The sequence below is a fragment of the Cannabis sativa genome, chromosome 2 (assembly GCF_029168945.1).
Source record: "Cannabis sativa cultivar Pink pepper isolate KNU-18-1 chromosome 2, ASM2916894v1, whole genome shotgun sequence".
NCBI classification, from domain to species: Eukaryota; Viridiplantae; Streptophyta; class Magnoliopsida; order Rosales; family Cannabaceae; genus Cannabis; species Cannabis sativa.
The window spans coordinates 55,591,680-55,613,174 of NC_083602.1; the positions used below are offsets into that span (position 1 = coordinate 55,591,680).

General features: G+C 32.5%; 2 protein-coding genes and 1 non-coding gene across 6 annotated transcripts in view; all 3 read right to left on the reverse strand.

Annotated features, from left to right (window-relative positions):
* The window catches only part of LOC133035017 (protein CONSERVED ONLY IN THE GREEN LINEAGE 160, chloroplastic-like), an 87,105-nt gene that overhangs the window by 34,407 nt on the left and 31,203 nt on the right, over positions 1-21,495 (reverse strand). The gene's annotated exons all lie outside the window — the stretch shown is intronic.
* LOC115718406 (SAGA-associated factor 11) lies at positions 5,656-7,799 on the reverse strand. 4 transcript variants are annotated; one of them, XM_030647178.2, is made up of 4 exons: positions 7,374-7,799; positions 7,116-7,223; positions 6,258-6,569; positions 5,656-6,109 (listed from the first exon to the last, which is right to left on the reverse strand). In XM_030647178.2, the coding sequence occupies exons 2-4, from the start codon at positions 7,149-7,151 to the stop codon at positions 5,924-5,926; spliced, it is 534 nt and encodes a 177-aa protein (XP_030503038.1). In that variant the 5' UTR covers positions 7,152-7,223; positions 7,374-7,799; the 3' UTR covers positions 5,656-5,923. The 4 variants fall into 4 exon arrangements, with proteins under 4 accessions (XP_030503038.1, XP_030503040.1, XP_060966630.1 ...); XM_030647180.2 differs by having other exon boundaries at positions 7,116-7,207; positions 7,459-7,643; XM_061110647.1 differs by having other exon boundaries at positions 7,459-7,643.
* Positions 7,710-7,781, reverse strand: TRNAE-UUC (transfer RNA glutamic acid (anticodon UUC)). The gene has a single exon. It is a non-coding gene; the product is annotated as a tRNA-Glu (tRNA).

Consider the following 21,495-nt stretch of genomic DNA (forward strand, 5'->3'; position numbering starts at 1 on the left):
TATCAATGATTTTGTGATTAAAGGAGGAGTAATGGTGGAGAAAAGGTTGTGTTTAATTCAACCTTTCAGATCCTATTATGAGGAGTTTACTACTACTACACTTGATTTGTATATCAAGGTGTTGAGATTATTTGAAATGCACATTTTGTTTTATGTTAGTGCAAGTGGGAGTTTGTTGGGTTTTATGCCCTAAATAAAACTCATTTCAATATAATCATATTTACTTATTAATATAGATCAGAAATAACATTTAATATTGCATAATACACATGATTTATTTCATGATTATATGTACATAATGTATAAATTCATCTGAAACCCTTTTCACATACTTGATCCTGTTTATTGTGCTGTCAACACATTGGAAAGTAAACATGACTATGTGAATGAAGTTTCCTAGATTTATCAAACATAGGGTTTTACTGATATGATAATCTACAACAAGAGTTTACTTGCATTTGGAGAAATGCTATGTTCTTTCCAGAGCATTGGTTAAAGTAAAGCTCAGGTTGGATGCATGGAGTATGCATCGGAAGGGACCGATATTGAACTTTGACTTAGATTTATTAAACTTACCGTAATATCTATTCAAGTCAATATCGCCTAGTTGATCCTAGATCAATTGATCTTAATCCTGTTATGATTAGGCTCAATCTCAAGAGGCTATTCGTGTTCTTTAATTTGTTAGTTAAGCCTACTTTTAGGTCAGCGTAATACGTACATTTTGGGAACACGGTAGTGCAATTGAGTGGGAGCACTAACATAAACATGGAATCTATAGCTTCTATCTGGCGAATAGTAAGTAAAGGATGATCTCCTTCGAGCTTGACCAAACGAAAATAAATGGTGGAGATCTCATTTCACATAAGCTGAAATATCATTTATACGGGGTTAAGTGTTTTAAGGATTAAATACATTGTATGGTGTAACGGTAATCTAATCCCTTTACAGTGTAGATCATTCATATTAAGGATCATTGATCAAATTAGGATTATAACAATGGATAACTAATGATGTGTCTATATGGTGGAACATATAAAGCATTCTATATACTGAGAGTGCAATTCTAAGTTCTATGCGTGGATTCAACAAAGAATTAATAAGTCAGTGAATTTAGGTTATAAATTCTTGGTCTGCTTATTGGAAGCTCGGTTATTTAGACCCATGGTCCCCCCACTAGTTGAGATAATATTGCTTGTAAGACTCATATAATTGGTTTTGATTAATCAATTATAATTCTCAAATTAGACTATGTCTATTTGTGAATTTTTCACTAACTAAGGGTGAAATTGTAAAGAAAGAGTTTTAGGGGCATATTTGTTAATTATGATACTTTGTATGGTTCAATTAATAAATATGATAAATGACAATATTATTTAATAATTATTTATAGTTATTAAATAGTAAGAATTGGCATTTAAATGGTTGAATTTGAAAATTGGCGTTTTTGAGAAAATCAGATGCACAAAATGTTGGAAATTTATTTTACCAGGATCTTAGATCTACTCACAAGTATGTTGATTAACACCCTAAATATGAACTTTCTAAAACGATGAAATAAACACATATAAAGTTTAGGAAACCTTACATTGGGTGCAGCGGAATAATATGACTCCTTCCGTTCAGATATTTAGCCCTTGATTCCTTTCTGTAGCAGAGCATTATCAATATCTGAACCTGGATCTCTTTCTCTGAATCTTTGATGCTGAAACTCTTTCTTGCTGAAAGTCTTTCTTCACGATCTTCCTCACTATGATTGAGGTATCACTTGCTGTGTGTGGGCACTACTCTTACACTAAGAATTTCGAAATCTCAATGAGGAAGAGAGAGAGAGAGTGGGTTCGGCCAAAGATAGGGAGAGAGAAGGCTCAGTTTTTTCTGAATGAAAAAGTAGAAAATTTAAGTGTAAATTTCCTGAAGCCTTCACTATCTATTTATAGCATTCCACTAGGGTTAGGTTTGAATTATTTGGCATTAAAATAATGAAAATATCAGTTTGAATTTCCTACAAAAGTGGCCGGCCCTATACAAGTGGAGTTGGGCCTCACTTTTTGCAATTTTGCAGTTTTATCTTTTTTGCATCTGATTTTCTCAAAAACGCCAATTTTCTAATTCAACCATTTAAATGCCAATTCTAACTATTTCATAACTATAAATAATTATTAAATAATATTGTCATTTATCATATTTATTAATTGAACCATACAAAGTATCATAATTAACAAATATGCCCCTAATAACTCTTTCTTTACAATTTCGCCCTTACTTAGTGAAAAATTCACAAATAGACATAGTCTATTTTGAGAATTATAATTGATTAATCAAAACCAATTATATGAGTCTTACAAGCAATATTATCTCAACTAGTGCGGGGACTATGGGTCTATATAACCGAGCTTCCAATAAGTAGATCAAGAATTTAGCACTAAAATCCACTAACTTATTAATTCTTCGTTGAATCCACGCATAGAACTTAGAATTGCACTCTCAGTATATAGAATGCTCTATATGTTCCACCATATAGATGCATCATTAGTTATCCATTGTTATAATCCTAATGTGATCAATGATCCTCTATATGAATGATCTACACCGTAAAGGGATTAGATTCCTGTTACACCCTACAATGTATTTATTCCTTAAAACACTTGACCCCGTATAAATGATATTTCAGCTTATGTGAAATGAGTACTCCACCATTTATGTTCGTTTGGTCAAGCTCGAAGGAGATCATCCTTTGCTTACTATTCGCCAGATAGAAGCTATAGATTCCATGTTTATGCTAGCGCTCCCACTCAATTGCACTACCGTGTTCCCAAAATGTACGTATCACCCTGACCTAAAAGTAGGCTTAACTAACAAGTCAAAGAACACGAATAGCCTTTCAAGATTGAGCCTAATCATAACAGGATTAAGAACATTTGATCTAGGATCAACTAGGCGATATTGACTTGAATAGATATTACGGTAAGTTTAATAAATCTAAGTCAATATCGGTCCCTTCCGATGCATACTCCATGCATCCAACCTGAGCTTTACTTTAACCAATGCTCTGGAAAGAACATAGCACTTCTCCAAATGCAAGTAAACTCTGTTGTAGATAATCATATCAGTAAAACCCTATGTCTGATAAATCTAGGAAACTTTATTCACATAGTCATGTTTACTTTCCAATGTGTTGACGGCACAATAAACAGGATCAAGTATGTGAAAAGGGTTTCAGATGAATTTATACATTATGTACATATAATCATGAAATAAATCATGTGAACCATGCAACATTAAATGTTATTTCTGATCTATATTAATAAGTAAATCTGATTATATTGAAATGAGTTTTATTTAGGGCATAAAACCCAACAGAAAAGATAAAACTGCAAAATTGCAAAAAGTGAGGCCCAAATCCACATTGCATGGCCGGCCACTTTTGTAGGGTTTTCCCTCTGATATTTTCATTATTTTAATGCCAAATAATTCAAACCTAACCCTAGTGGAATGCTATAAATAGATAGTGAAGGCTTAGGAAAATTACACTTTTCTTCTGACTTTTCATTCAGAAAAAACTGAGCCTCTCTCTCTCCCTATCTTTGGCCGACCACTCCCTCTCTTTCTTCTTCCTAAAGATTTCAAAATTCTTAGTGTTATGTTAGAGTAGTGCCCACACACAGCAAGTGATACCTCAATCATAGTGAGGAAGATCGTGAAGAAAGACTTTCAGGAAAAGGAGCTTCAGCATCAAAGAATCAGAGAAAGAGATCCAGGTTCAGATATTGATAATGCTCTGCTACAGAAAGGAATCAAGGGCTATATATCTGAACGGGAGGAGTCATATTATTCCGCTGCACCCAATGTAAGGTTTCTCAAACTTTATATGTGTTTATTTCATCGTTTTAGAAAGTTCATATTTAGGGTGTTAATCAACATACTTGTGAGTAGATCTAAGATACTATGATAAGGCAAATCCTAACACTGTCGCTTACCTAGTCACTCGTGACCAAGGTAGCATGTGTGACAAGATGCCAACACTCAGTTGACGTATCGACGCTTCTAATCATGCCCCATTCGATATAGTCCGAACTGTCCCTCTCATCGCTCAAGGACTCCCCTACGTCCATGGTCCAATCCTCAAGGCACCATGTCTCCACGCATGTTGGCAGGCCCTCGAGACAAGCCACCAAACTAGTTGTATACATTAGACAGCTGCCTCTTTCCAACATGGTGCATCTGTCTCATGTGCGTATGCAAACCAGCCCACGAATGACTACCCGTGTCATCTCATGTTGAGACTCGTGGCCAAGGCGCACCGCAACATCTCCTGGAGGTTTAAGCCACGTCCCGTGATAGCGGCATACCGACAAGCTAATAGAAACATACCTGCTAACCTCTGACAGCATTCTTAGATGCACTACCGGATCGGCCCGATAGTGTCCATGAGTATTCTAACTCATGGAGACATATGACTCTCCTCGTGGTCCTCATATGCCCGCCCTACTACCACAGACCAGTAGTAACTCACTTAGCACCAAGGTGCAGGGGTGGTGGAGACACCAAGTACTGTCCACTTAAAGAGTATTCTAAGCTTTTTTTAGCCTTATACCAGTAACATATATGATTTTTGCTCTGTAGACATATGGTCATCACCATATACCAAATCACTGAGTTTCTCAAATCTGATTGTACCATTGTATTCATATACCAAGTCCCGTCCCAATCCGGACAATATTGAAGATATTTACAAAAATGTCATTATTATACAAATTAAGCATCAACATGCATAGCAACATGTGCCACCAATTGGCCAACTTATGGACATCACCTAGCTTGTAACGTGTCATCTTAGCACGCACGTTACACCGAGCGTGACCAAATCAGTTCCCATATAAACAAATATACGTATACAGGATGTAGTGTAATTCCTACATGGATTTTTCTGTAAACATAAAGAGGATCAGACCATGCATGTGTCGGTATAATAATGTTTAGCCCAAATGTACTTTGGAACTATATCAACTCTCTTTTTTGAAAAAAAAAAAAACATAAAAAAATAAGCCATACTTTCGAAATAGGTATGCAGTTTTTTTTTTATGCCACATTGAACATCCTTAACGGAAAAAAAAGAAATTAAATAATGAAGCTTTTTTTATTAGCATTATATGGTTTTCTGAAACCTATTCTTAAATTGGCTTTGAATAATATGAAAGGTGATTTAAAAAGAGTTCTAGCTTCTGAGACTGGGTTGCAGCCCCAGGAGCAGAGGTTGTTGTTTAGAGGAAAAATAAAATGAGTGTCATGAATGTTTAAAAGATATATCCAAGATTATACTACTGAAAGACCCAGCTAGCAAAGAGAAAAAGTTTCAAGAGTTGAAGCAAAGTTGAAGGCTTTTAAAAGCTTATGAGATAGCAGAGGTTGACAAGCTCACTCAAAAGGTTTTATTACCTCCATTAATATTTATATGCCTTTGTCTGTAACATTCAGAAGATTAATAAGGTTATGACTCTGGAGACAATGATGCACAGTGGTACAAAACTTTGACAGAATTGCTGATGATGCAGCTTCTCAAATTAGACACTATACAGGCTGATGGGGAAGCCAGAGCCCAGGACCCAGCAGCGATTTGAGATTGGTGATAACAGATTAAGTTTTGTTGAGTCGTCATTAAAAATTAAAAATGCTTAATTTTGCTCTAAAAACTTCGAAAATTAGTGTTATTTCCCATTCCTTCATGGTTAAAGCTATGAAGTCACACTATCCCAAGTCAGATGCTCCTGATTTTGGCGCATAAGCATTAAACGCAGGCCAAAAAATTCATCTGTAATCGTATACAGAGACATAAGCCACATAATCTAAACAGAACAGTTTTAGTATCGGGCTCATTTGCGTATAACATGCACTCAGACTCCGCAAGACACTGAAATTTCTTTCAATGATCTTCATAAATGCCATTTGAGTATTCTTCTCCTGCAAGACTAGACGTTCCATTGGATAACCGGGACGTGCTTGGGGTTGAATTCGAATAGGAAGAGTACGCAGAAGCAGGGCTGTTTCTTGAATGCCGGCTCTGTGCAGCTGTGCTGCTTCTTGTCACCTTTTGACGAGCTTTTCTACCCTGTTGAGGTAAATAAGAAAAGGAAACACATGTTGATGAGGAGCTTCTAAAGAAACTCAACCAATTGAAATGAAGTACCAAATGTTGGACCACATCAAAAGATATTGGCATTGTAGAACTATCTAACCATACATAAAGAAAAGATTACCTTTCCCATGCATTTCTCTAAATGAGGTGCAAATCTCCCAGCCATGATTGATCGACCGCAGTTCATGCAATCAAATATTTCACTGGCTACAGGAGGGTGGGTTTGTCCAAAAATGTCGACAATGTACTTTCCATTGGCTTCACTGCTATTACTTGGATCTGCAACCCTTACCCGTGCTTGAGCTGATAACCTTATTTCTTCCTCTTCTTCTTCTAAATTGCGATCAAGTCCCAATCTTGCTATTCGATGACACTCAGATGCAACGTCGACAATAATTGAATCAAGGAAATCTTCGAAAAAATGAGATGAAAGCTACAATAACAATCCAGCAAAACAAATTAGCAAAAAGACATAACAGAAAAGGATTGTTCTCTTTTGGATCAAGTTCATTATAACCATTCCTGAAGAACAAGAAAATCAAGGTCCTCTAACATAGTAGTCAGTTTACTCCCATGATTTTTTTTACATGATAGTCAACAAAATCAAAATGATGTTCCAAATTTCTGAGTTACTAGTTTCTTCCTCTTACAAAAGGGTTTGTTTCCTTCATCAAAACACAACATTTAATGTTATAGCCAGTTCAATCTGTAATGAACTGTAGAAGAACAATAGCAGAGACACTATGATAAGACAAACTGCCAAACTATAGTGTAATGAAATTCAATAAATTGATAGAACAACACACTCCATTATTAAAATGCCACACAACCAAAACGGCAGAGACCAAATAGAAGTAGAACTACAATGACAATTTGAGGCTTGAACTTTTTTTCTTTTTTTGAAGCTAAAGTTTTCAGTCAATATCATCTCACTGCATTGCACATAGCTCCAATTGAAAATAAATAAAATCAAAGATACCTGGTCATGGGAAGACTGATTATCTTCATTGGCCATTACACAAGAATTTATCCTCGGATAAAAAATTGAATGCGCCAAGAAGGTGCGTAGCCCTGAAACAGGAAAAAACTAAATAGAGAAAAATGAAATTCTAACTTAACTTCACATACTCGCATACAAAACTTATTGGGGGCAAAAAAAAGAAATAGAATTTATTAAAAATTACAACTTTTAACAGCCATGAAAATTGAAGAAAACTAATATAAAGCATATACTCACATCAAAATTTTAGTTTTACAGATCCATCGTAGTTAGAATTAAGCATTTTCTTGGGTCTGAAAGAAAGAAGAGATTGAGAAATCACCGATTGATGAAACGACCAAGAACAAGGTGATCTGGATCTTTATATATTTTACAAAAAAACAGAAGAAAGGAGTTAAGAGTAATAGTGAGGTTTTTCCTAAAGCTCTGGTCTATGGCAACCCGGAGAAGGAGATGATTGGAATTCGGAAGTGGGTAGAGAAAGATCCAGTGCCTTTGCGCCTATTTTCTTTTTCGAACAACACCATTTATATTTTGACATGTGTCAATTAAGAATTAGAAATGAAAAAAAAATTCCGTTGCCGGGAATCGAACCCGGGTCTCCTGGGTGAAAGCCAGATATCCTAACCGCTGGACGACAACGGAACCATGTTGAAGTGCTTCCAAATATATTACATAAAGATTTGATTTTTTTTTTTTTTTGAGAGAGGCATAACGATTTGATGTTGAACTTTAATAATAACTGTTTTTCGATTTGTTTTTTTTGGCTATGCATATAAATCATACAAGTTTTTTTTGTAAATATAAATCAGACAAGTTGACCACTAAAGACGTGTGAATCTTTTTTTTTTGAAAAATTAGCGAAATACTTTATTAGAAATAAGTCTAGATTTCTCGATTATTACAAAGCAGATTTTTCGACATAGTTACAACCTAACATCACAATCTAATATCTGGTGGGTAAACGCCCACTTAACCACATTATGGGCCGCATAGTTACAATGTCTACTAATATTCTTAAAGTTACAACTAATAAAAGGAGTGGATCTCAAACAAAAGGAGGCATAGTTCTCAAGTGCCCAATGAGACTCCTTCCCATTGAGAACATTGATAGCTAGTCTCGAGTCACTCTCAATAATAATAAACTTAAACCCTAAGTCAATAGCCAGAGAAATGGCTGAACAACAAGCTGCTACTTCTCCGCACAAAGCATCCGAAAAGTCCAACTGAGTCGTGTGGATCCAAATCACCTTACCCAGATGGTTCCTAGCAACAACAGCTGTACACATGCTTGTCAATCCCACTCTAACATCACAATTCAGTTTGATCCAATCCTCAGGTGGTGGATTCCATTTTTCCTCCAAAATCAGAGTCGGAGACGGCACCAGAGAAGCATGTAATTCTGCAAAAGAAGTGTAAACAAGGTCAATACATTTTAAAACATCCGGGGAAGTATTATTGTGAACTTTTTCATTTCGCGCCCTCCAGATGGTATCAACTGCAATCGAAGCATATAGAAAAACCACCTCCTCTCGGATACCCTTGTTTTTAAGGCTCCAAAGAAATTTCACCCAGTCCCAAATACGAATTCTATTGCCACAAACGGGATACATGCCCCAAGGAGAGGAGCGCCAAATGTGTAACGCCACATCACACGTAAGAAAAAGGTGTTCAACAGATTCCTCCCCCTTCCACATAGAGGACATCTGGTATCCTCTATTTGAAATCTTCTGCCAATGACTGCTCTGACAGGGAGTGCCTTAGAGAGGATGCTGTTGGGTTTTATGCCCTAAATAAAACTCATTTCAATATAATCAGATTTACTTATTAATATAGATCAGAAATAACATTTAATGTTGCATGGTTCACATGATTTATTTCATGATTATATGTACATAATGTATAAATTCATCTGAAACCCTTTTCACATACTTGATCATGTTTATTGTGCCGTCAACACATTGGAAAGTAAACATGACTATGTGAATAAAGTTTCCTAGATTTATCAGACACAGGGTTTTACTGATATGATAATCTACAACAAGAGCTTACTTGCATTTGGCGAAGTGCTATGTTCTTTCCAGAACATTGGTTAAAGTAAAGCTCAGGTTGGATGCATGGAGTATGCATCGGAAGGGACCGATATTGAACTTTGACTTAGATTTAATTAAACTTACCGTAATATCTATTCAAGTCAATATCGCCTAGTTGATCCTAGATCAAATGATCTTAATCCTGTTATGATTAGGCTCAATCTTGAAAGGCTATTCGTGTTCCTTGAATTGTTAGTTAAGCCTACTTTTAGGTCAGGGTGATACATACATTTTTGGAACACGGTAGTGCAATTGAGTGGGAGCGCTATCATAAACATGGAATCTATAGCTTCTATCTGGCGAATAGTAAGCAAAGGATGATCTCCTTCGAGCTTGACCAAACGAACATAAATGGTGGAGTACTCATTTCACATAAGCTGAAATATCATTTATACGGGGTCAAGTGTTTTAAGGAATAAATACATTGTAGGGTGTAACGGTAATTGAATCCCTTTACAGTGTAGATCATTCATATAGAGGATCATTGATCACATTAGGATTATAACAATGGATAACTAATGATGTGTCTATATGGTGGAACATATAGAGCATTCTATATAACTGAGAGTGCAATTCTAAGTTCTATGTGTGGATTCAACGAAGAATTAATAAGTTAGTGAATTTTAGTGCTAAATTCTTGATCTACTTATTGGAAGCTCGGTTATATAGACCCATGGTCCCCCCACTAGTTGAGATAATATTGCTTGTAAGACTCATGTAAATGGTTTTGATTAATCAATTATAATTCTCAAATTAGACTATGTCTATTTGTGAAATTTTCACTAAGTAAGGGCGAAATTGTAAAGAAAGAGTTTATAGGGGCATATTTGTTAATTATGATACTTTGTATGGTTCAATTAATAAATATGATAAATGACAATATTATTTAATAATTATTTATAGTTATTAAATAGTTAGAATTGGCATTTAAATGGTTGAATTAGAAAATTGGCGTTTTTGAGAAAATCAGATGCAGAAAAGATAAAACTGCAAAATTGCAAAAAGCAAGGCCCAAATCCACTTGTATAGGGCCAGCCACTTCTGTAGGAAATTTAAACTGATTTTTTCATTATTTTAATGTCAAATAATTCAAACCTAACCCTAGTGGAATGCTATAAATAGATAGTGAAGGCTTCAGGAAATTTACACTTAAATTTTCTATTTTTCCTTCAGAGAAAAACCTGAGCCTTTCTCTCTCCCTATCTTTAGCTGCCACTTCTTCTTTCTCTTCCCTCTTGAATTTCGAAATCCTTAGTGATTAGAGTAGTGCCCACACACATCAAGTGATACCTCAATCATAGTGAGGAAGATCGTGAAGAAAGACATTCAGCAAAAGGAGTTTCAGCATCAAAGATTCAGAGAAAGAGATTCAGGTTCAGATATTGATAATGCTCTGCTACAGAAAGGAATCAAGGGCTAGATATCTGAACGGAAGGAGTCATTATATTCCGCTGCACCCAATGTAAGGTTTCTTAAACTTTATATGTGTTTATTTTATCGTTTTAGAAAGTTCATATTTAGGATGTTAATAAACATACTTGTGAGTAGATCTAAGATCCTGGTAAAATAAATTCCAACAACTGGCCTCAGAGCCATGGTAATTGATTTACTTGCAAGAAATTTGGACTTTAAAACGATTGTTTGTATGTTCTTTGGATGGTATCATGTTGTATTGAGTGTTATTTGATGATTGATTGATGTTTGTGAAATTTTTCGTGAAAAATAATTGCGATTTCATCTCTGGAATTATTTTTATTGGATAGTATGGAAAAAATTAAGCAAGTTAGCCTTTTACAGAACTTAATTTGGATTTTATTTGAATTAGTTATGATTTTTTGAAGATTTGACAAAATCGGGGCTGTGCTTATATTTTCCTGCAATCGCAAATCTGTCCGTACAGTTTCGAATTTTTTTTTGTTTTTCTTCAATTTTTCATGCTTTTTCATGGAATTAACTTCCAATTTTTTGTATAGTTTTGTATTTATACTATTACTATTCCTAATTCAATTCTAATTATCATTTTGAATTAATTTAATATTTTTTAAATTTAATTCAAGATATTAGTGTAATTTGAATTTGAATAGAATTAGTATCTATCTTCTTGCTTAAAAATCTATCTTATTTTTAAATTTGATTATATCTTTTTTTTAAATTTAAGGTCAGATTTTATAAGATATTTATAAAATCTTTTAAGATATTTTTAAAATATCTTATCTTTTAAGATATTTTTAATTATATCTTATCTTTTAAGATTTTTTTTAAAATCTTTTTAGATATTTTGACCTTATTTAAATTTAAAATAAGATATTTATAATCATGTAATTTTAAATAGATATAAGATATTTTGCTAATTTTTTAAATTTTGTTATTTTATTTATTTAAATTACATTTAAAATTTGAAAAAGATATTTATTTATCTTTTCTAATTTTTTATTTAATTTTTATTTATAAAATAACATTTAAAATTTAAAAGTAGTTAGCAAATTTTTGAAATGATATTTAGGTTGGTTGAAACCTAATTTTTCAAAAATTGTAGGTTTAATTTTAAATTTTTATTTAAAATTTCGAATTTTTTCAAAATTTTTAAAAATTTTCGAAATTTTTTATTTTTATTTATTTAATTAATTATTTTCAAAATTAAATATTTAATTTAAAATTAAATAAATCCTACATCCAACTATCCAACTAACCTTGTTGTAGGAGTATGTGGTTTTAGCTTGTATGTAAGTTTTTAAAACCTATTATTACTTGATTGCAAATAGCCATGGTTACCTTTTGCCAGATCTAATGATCTGATGGCTCCCTTGGTCAAGATAATAATTTGTAACAGGTATAATTTACAATCTTCTTTCATCTGTGTATGACCTAGCAACATGATAGGACCCATCCAAAGTGTGCCTGTGTGAGCCTATGTGTTTAATTTTATTATAGATGCATATAGGTTAATGTTGCTAAAATAAATTATCATAGTTATTGATAGAATTTATTTAGGCCCATTTAGTTTTTGGGCCTATTCAATTAATAACAGTTGTTCTTATTAAGGTTAAATTCCTCTCTTTTGGGCCTTGTGTGAGAGTTGGGAGCCATAGAAGTGGGTACGACATACTGAACCCAGCACCCCCTCACACAAACCACCCCAATTGTGAAGGCCCATTTGCCTGATTTGAATGACTGTACTAGGTTAATTACACTAGTTTAACCTAATAAAATTGATTAGCAACATAATTAATTTCATTTATTTTGAAATTAATTTAAGAAAAATATAGTTTAAAGAATTTTTATTCTAAGCTAAACTATATGTATTTTCTTGTATTTAATTAAATATAGAATTATAACCATCTAGATCCTTTCTGGAGCTTAATTTAAATTTTTCATTAAATATTCTTATTTAAGTTGATATTTAGTTATCTACAACTAACCAACTTAAATCTGAATATCTTTTGAATTCAAAATTTCAAAATTAAGTTGAGGAATTTTAGGCATTGGTTATTAAGATTCTTTAGATATTTTTTAAGTTAATATCTTTTCGAATATTAACTTAAAATGGAATATTTTCAAATTAAGTGGTTACAACTTAATTTTTGATATTTAATTAAATTTAAATTTGAAAAATATTTAAGTTCTAGATTTTTTCTAATACAACTTAAATTAGATATTTTTTCAAATTTTGTGGAAAAGATACTTAGTCAAATAAGATATTTTCTAGATAGTTATTTCTAGACTACTTATTATTTCTAATATTAAATAGGAAAATATTATAAATTGTGAAATTAATTATTTAATTAATTTTGGTACAATTTATTTTAAGTATATTTTTCCTAGTATTAAACTAGAAATTAATAATTAAGCCTTCTCTACACTTAATTATTTATTTCTTGAATTTAATACATTTAATTAATTTGAAAAATTAAATATCTAAGTTGATTTTCATCATGATACTTAAATATTTCTTTTTCATGACATTTAATTAAATAGAAAATTATTTTTAGTTGAAATTTATTTTTTTTCAACTAAATTTAAATAATTTTCAAAATATATTTTTTCTTTATTTTATTAATCAATTTTCGAAATTGCATTTCTTAAATGCTAGAATTTCGAATTTTATCTTGAAAAAATAGATTAAGTTGTAAATTAATTATTTATTTTAATTAATTCTTGGATCAACTTAAATCAATGATTTTTTCATTTATTGATTAATTTAAAATAAATTGAATTAAAGTATATTATTAGAAATTGAATTAATTAGTCAAAGGAAAATCTAGATAGATGATATTTTTGCTTGAAGTATTTTTCGAGTGTATTTAATTAAATAGAAAATTAATATTTAAGTTGATTTTCATCATCATACTTAAATATTTGAAATTTTTCTTATATATTTAATTAAATAGGAAAATTATATTTTTTGTTGTAAATTAATTTTATTAATTAATTTTGGGCCAACATTAAATTAGAATAATTTTTCCAGGATTTATTTTTTATTTTAACATGCATTTTTGAAAATTGTATCCTTGAATACTTTAATTTTTCGAAATGCAATATATATTTATAGAAAATTAAATTTGAGTTGTAAATTAATTTAAATTAATTTTGTAACAACTTAAATATTTTTTCTAAATATTTATTGGAAATTATTACTAAGATGGAAATAATTCATGTTATTTTCATATCCATCTAAGTAAAATTTATAAATATTAAATTAAAATTTATATTGAGAATTTTTCATTCTAAATTGGAAATTTTAATTAAATAAATATATATTTAAAATAAATAGAATAAATAAAGAGAATCAAAGAAAATACAACTCTTTTTAAATAATGAGCTTTATTATCAAGAGACATTCGATCTCCATTGTGGGTTTTACACCGTCTTTGTTTTAGTGAGTAATCCTCCCTAATGGAGGAACGTTCATTAGCAATTTCGCACCGTTTAACCTCGCATGATAAGTAGTTTGTAAGTGTTTTGTATGGTATGGATCACCCTAATGGTGGCGACCATACTTGACTTGCAAATTATGAAACAATGGTGGAAGCTCGTAAGATAGAATTGCCTTGACTCTCGCCTAAACGGGACAACGCTGAATTCCAATCTTGATCGAATAAAAGGTTGCTAGAATGTTTAACATTTTAGACGAGCTGACAACTCTATTCAATGAATGGTAGCTTTGACTCTCGCCTAAATGGGACACTGATATCAGTTTGTTGAAAACCTTGGAAATTATTTAGGATTATAAGTTTTAGTATTTTCACTTGTCATTCCTACTTGCTATATGCTTATAATTTCTGAATTGTGTATGAATTTATATTGAACCATGTTATTTTCTGTTATTAAGTTGTAGTTTAATTTCGAATCTTCATTGTTGGTCTAACTTGGCTTGTTTATCTAATGAGATAAATCCCTAGTGGATTTTCACCATTAGACATACATAATAGTGTTAGATCTCGAAAGATAAATATTGTATATGCGACATCTAGCTGTTCATCAATTGATGACACCTTAGACTAGTATTTTTACGATATGAAACAAGAAGATTGTATAAATAAGATTACTTTGACTTTCGCTAATCGAAGCATCGTTGGATTCTTATTTTAAACGAAATTATCCTAATTCCTCTTAGCTTATTCATTTCGAATTAGCTTCAAAACATATCATTGGATGAATGGTCTATAAAACATTTCATGTCATTCTATATTTTCTCTTTAGAAATTAAATGACGCTTATGATTATAATCCCGAAATTCTATTCCCAATTGATATAAATCCTCAATCTTAGAAATCTCCTACTTGTATGGGCAAATCTGACTAGAGTTTAAATAGTAGTGGTGGTCCAAGAAAGAATTACTCATTATATTTGGTTGAATTTAAGTCTTTGACTTTAATTTTAGAATCCAAATTGAAATTTTCTTATATTTCTAATTCCAGATACAATACAGTTACACTTCTCAAGTGTTTAATATCCATCTTTTATTAATGGATTCAAACTGTATGGAATATGAGTTAGGTATTCTGTGACCAGGATCCACTTGCAGTATTCTATGAACTCGTTGATGTAACTATACCTAAGTCATCAAAAGACACTACCACATTTTTTTTCATCTATGGCATTTGTATCTTGTTCGTAGTGGATTTGACAAGATCAATCTCTGCAAAGAGTTAATATGCCTATATCCACTGAAAGTAAGTTCATCTCATTCGCAGATGGATGCACATTCAGGGGTGGATATGAGTTTTTCGTTGTATTCTTAAAACGATAACTCTAGATTATACCTTTTAGCAAGAAATTTGAAATGTTTGAAAAATTTCATTAATTTCTAGCAATGGTTAAAACCATTAAGGTAAGTGGTTAAAGATCTTGCGAACTGATAGGGGTGGAGAAATAGTTAGTAGATATGCAGTTCAAAGATCATTAATTTGATTTTTTGAATTATATCCAAACTTACCTCCCCAGAAATTTCGAGTTGCATGTTGATGATTAGTTACTAGTCGTTGCCTAAATCCTTCTATGGTAATACAATTTCAGAATGATGTAATGGTTGTATACTTCGTGTAAATCATTACTAGATTCATGGATGACCTAATCAAAATCTTAAGAAAGGCTAGAACTTTTAACCATGGTTTGTTAGCTATTCTAAGTGATTAGGGGTGGACCATCCCATAGTCAATAGATAAGAAAGTGTTTGTTCAAACAAATACTACTTTTCTAAGATAATGACTAAGTCTGAAAACAAGTAGCAAATAAAGGAGATATTTAATTCTTGATTCCAAAAATGTTCTATCATCTTATATAACGTATGATGATCCCACTGCCTCTGTTGTCTTGTCACAACCAAAGAGGTTAATACCATTTAGTTTTCTTCGACATAATTCACGGTACCTTGTCGTAGTGGGAGAGTTTCTAGGAACTCACCTTCTTATGACTTGGGAGACACTAGTGATTAAAATCCATTGTGAGTTTAAACCAGTAATGGATTGTCAAGATAAGAAACTAAGAAGAAAGCCAATAAAACTATGGTTTAATCCATTCACATGGAGTAACCTAAAGTTTTCTATTACAAGGACATAAAAGGAAATTTTTGTTTATAAGTCTATTCAATAGACTTAACAAAACTTCCTGTTCCTAGTATTATAGGTTTGAATTTATCTAAACCTATGGCTTATGGTATACCTGGTAATTACTTACTCTAATGCAAGCAACTTACTTTAGTAAGATGCTGAAGCATTTTCTTTCTAATGGCAATCTATAGAAGCTTCACAACTTCTTAGGTATAGATTTTATTTATCTAAAGAAAAGTCTTAACTATTACAGAAAAGATAAAGCCATGAAAGAATTTCTTACATCAACAGTGAGAGGTCTTAGATATGCTTTTGTATGCCTTAGACCAGACACCTGCTGTTGAGTGGGAGTAATGAGTAGGTATCAGATTAATCCAGGAGAAGAACATTGGAAGACAATCAAGTAAATCTTAAGATAAAGAAGAGGAATTATATGTTAGTCTATAAGGGTGTGTATAAAACTCTTAGACTACACCATATCAGATTTCGAAATTTGCCTTTGTGCTAGTAAATCTTTCTGATAAGATGGTGGTTACTCTGGGGGTGGAATAGTGATTTTGGAGAAGTGTAAAAACCTATCTGAAGTCTCTAGGTCTACCAGAGAGAGACTGAATGTTAAAGCTGCAGGAAAGGTACTTATTCAGTCTAAGGAAAGTTCTATACATTTTTGGCACTATTCCAAATTGCCTAAACTACTAGTGTTAATTTCCTGATTAACCAAAAGTAGTTGCCAAAGGTATGTATAGAATCCAGTATCCCAAGAGAGTACACATATAGAGAGGAATTTCACATTATCAATGATTTTGTGATTAAGGAAGAGTAATGGTGGAGAAAAGGTTGTGGTTAATTCAACCTTTCAGATCCTATTACGAGGAGTTTACTACTACTACACTTGATTTGTATATCAAGGTGTTGAGATTAATTGAAACGCACTTTTTGTTTTATATTAGTGCAAGTGGGAGTTTGTTGGGTTTTATGCCCTAAATAAAACTCATTTCAATATAATCAGATTTACTTATTAATATAGATCAGAAATAACATTTAATGTTGCATGGTTCACATGATTTATTTCATGATTATATGTACATAATGTATAAATTCATCTGAAACCCTTTTCACATACTTGATCATGTTTATTGTGCCGTCAACACATTGGAAAGTAAACATGACTATGTGAATAAAGTTTCCTAGATTTATCAGACACAGGGTTTTACTGATATGATAATCTACAACAAGAGCTTACTTGCATTTGGCGAAGTGCTATGTTCTTTCCAGAACATTGGTTAAAGTAAAGCTCAGGTTGGATGCATGGAGTATGCATCGGAAGGGACCGATATTGAACTTTGACTTAGATTTAATTAAACTTACCGTAATATCTATTCAAGTCAATATCGCCTAGTTGATCCTAGATCAAATGATCTTAATCCTGTTATGATTAGGCTCAATCTTGAAAGGCTATTCGTGTTCCTTGAATTGTTAGTTAAGCCTACTTTTAGGTCAGGGTGATACATACATTTTTGGAACACGGTAGTGCAATTGAGTGGGAGCGCTATCATAAACATGGAATCTATAGCTTCTATCTGGCGAATAGTAAGCAAAGGATGATCTCCTTCGAGCTTGACCAAACGAACATAAATGGTGGAGTACTCATTTCACATAAGCTGAAATATCATTTATACGGGGTCAAGTGTTTTAAGGAATAAATACATTGTAGGGTGTAACGGTAATTGAATCCCTTTACAGTGTAGATCATTCATATAGAGGATCATTGATCACATTAGGATTATAACAATGGATAACTAATGATGTGTCTATATGGTGGAACATATAGAGCATTCTATATAACTGAGAGTGCAATTCTAAGTTCTATGTGTGGATTCAACGAAGAATTAATAAGTTAGTGAATTTTAGTGCTAAATTCTTGATCTACTTATTGGAAGCTCGGTTATATAGACCCATGGTCCCCCCACTAGTTGAGATAATATTGCTTGTAAGACTCATGTAAATGGTTTTGATTAATCAATTATAATTCTCAAATTAGACTATGTCTATTTGTGAAATTTTCACTAAGTAAGGGCGAAATTGTAAAGAAAGAGTTTATAGGGGCATATTTGTTAATTATGATACTTTGTATGGTTCAATTAATAAATATGATAAATGACAATATTATTTAATAATTATTTATAGTTATTAAATAGTTAGAATTGGCATTTAAATGGTTGAATTAGAAAATTGGCGTTTTTGAGAAAATCAGATGCAGAAAAGATAAAACTGCAAAATTGCAAAAAGCAAGGCCCAAATCCACTTGTATAGGGCCAGCCACTTTTGTAGGAAATTTAAACTGATTTTTTCATTATTTTAATGTCAAATAATTCAAACCTAACCCTAGTGGAATGCTATAAATAGATAGTGAAGGCTTCAGGAAATTTACACTTAAATTTTCTATTTTTCCTTCAGAGAAAAACCTGAGCCTTTCTCTCTCCCTATCTTTAGCTGCCACTTCTTCTTTCTCTTCCCTCTTGAATTTCGAAATCCTTAGTGATTAGAGTAGTGCCCACACACATCAAGTGATACCTCAATCATAGTGAGGAAGATCGTGAAGAAAGACATTCAGCAAAAGGAGTTTCAGCATCAAAGATTCAGAGAAAGAGATTCAGGTTCAGATATTGATAATGCTCTGCTACAGAAAGGAATCAAGGGCTAGATATCTGAACGGAAGGAGTCATTATATTCCGCTGCACCCAATGTAAGGTTTCTTAAACTTTATATGTGTTTATTTTATCGTTTTAGAAAGTTCATATTTAGGATGTTAATAAACATACTTGTGAGTAGATCTAAGATCCTGGTAAAATAAATTCCAACAGATGCACCACCAAAGACGTGTGAATCTGAATCATTGGAAAATTTCCTAATGGGAAATAGATAAAAAAAAGTAGTGAGGACCCAGATGCTTATCTAATTGTTAGTTTCGGTTTGAAGCTTGGTGGACTAGAGACTTTCGGAGCTCTTTTGTGGTTGACCATGCATGAAATTTTTTGTCTTACGATTGGGCTCCTGCTAGAGTTTTTACAAAAGCTAGCAATACTAGGCTGGCACTAAGCAAGTGGAACAAGGAACAGTATGGTAACATGGACACTTGTATAGGCTTATTGGAACACCAACTTGGGGATATCCAGAAGCTGCCTACTGGCTTTGAGATGCTGGGCTAGAGAGGTGGATGTGCGGAGAGCCCTGAATGAGGCTTTATTAAGGAAGGCTCTCTACTGGCAACAGAGATCTTGGATTTCTTGGATAAAAGATGGCGATAAATGTTCTAAGTTCTTTTTCATTTTGGCCACTATTCAAAATTGTCGTAATACTGTAGAGCGTATCTTAAATAGAGATGAGATCTGGCTAACAAACAAGAAGGATACTAGAAAGGAATTTTCAATTTTCCTAGGGACATTTTAACTAATTCGACTCAGGGCCCTATGGAGAGTTTGGATCACTTGATAACGGACCACTTATCACCTTTGGAGCAGGCGGACTTGATTTCGATCCTGGTTCATGAGGAAGTTAGACAAACCCTTTTTTCAATGGGAAGCTCTAAAGCCCCATGCCCAGATGGCATGTCAGCTTGGTTCTTTAAGCATTACTGGTAGTCCGTGGGGAAAGATTTCTATGAGGGTGTGGTGGATTTTTTCCTTTATGGGTCTATGCATAAAGGAATCAATGAAACTAATATAGTCCTCATCCTCAAGGTTCCTAACCCGAAAATGTATCGCAGTTCAGACCTATTTCCCTTTTCAATGTAATCTATAAGGTTATCTCAAAAATCATTGCAAATTGAATTAGGTGTTGGGTTTTATGCCCTAAATAAAACTCATTTCAATATAATCAGATTTACTTATTAATATAGATCAGAAATAACATTTAATGTTGCATGGTTCACATGATTTATTTCATGATTATATGTATATAATGTATAAATTCATCTGAAACCCTTTTCACATACTTGATCCTGTTTATTGTGCTGTCAACACATTGGAAAGTAAACATGACTATGTGAATAAAGTTTCCTAGATTTATCAGACACAGGGTTTTACTGATATGATAATCTACAACAAGAGTTTACTTGCATTTGGAGAAATGCTATGTTCTTTCCATTGCATTGGTTAAAGTAAAGCTCAGGTTGGATGCATGGAGTATGCATCGGAAGGGACCGATATTGAACTTTGACTTAGATTTATCAAACTTACCGTAATATCTATTCAAGTCATTATCGCCTAGTTGATCCTAGATCAAATGATCTTAATCCTGTTATGATTAGGCTCAATCTCAAGAGGCTATTCGTGTTCTTTGATTTGTTAGTTAAGCCTACTTTTAGGTCAGGGTGATACGTACATTTTGGGAACACGGTAGTGCAATTGAGTGGGAGCGCTAACATAAACATGGAATCTATAGCTTCTATCTGGTGAATAGTAAGTAAAGGATGATCTCCTTCGAGCTTGACCAAACGAAAATAAATGGTGGAGATCTCATTTCACATAAGCTGAAATATCATTTATACGGGGTTAAGTGTTTTAAGGATTAAATACATTGTTGGGTGTAACGGTAATCTAATCCCTTTACAGTGTAGATCATTCATATAGAGGATCATTGATCAAATTAGGATTATAACAATGGATAACTAACGATATGTCTATATGGTGGAACATATAGAGCATTCTATATACTGAGAGTGTAATTCTAAGTTCTATGCGTGGATTCAACAATGAATTAATAAGTTAGTGAATTTTAGTAATAAATTCTTGATCTACTTATTGGAAGCTCAGTTATATAGACCCATGGTCCCCGCACTAGTTGAGATAATATTGCTTGTAAGACTCATATAATTGGTTTTGATTAATCAATTATAATTTTCAATTTAGACTATGTCTATTTGTGAATTTTTCACTAAGTAAGGGCGAAATTGTAAAGAAAGAGTTTTAGGGGCATATTTGTTAATTATGATACTTTGTATGGTTCAATTAATAAATATGATAAATGACAATATTATTTAATAATTATTTATAGTTATTAAATAGTTAGAATTGGCATTTAAATGGTTGAATTAGAAAATTGGCGTTTTTGAGAAAATCAGATGCAGAAAAGATAAAACTGCAAAATTACAAAAGTAAGGCCCAAATCAACATGTATAGGGCCGGCCACTTTGTAGGGAATTTAAACTGATATTTT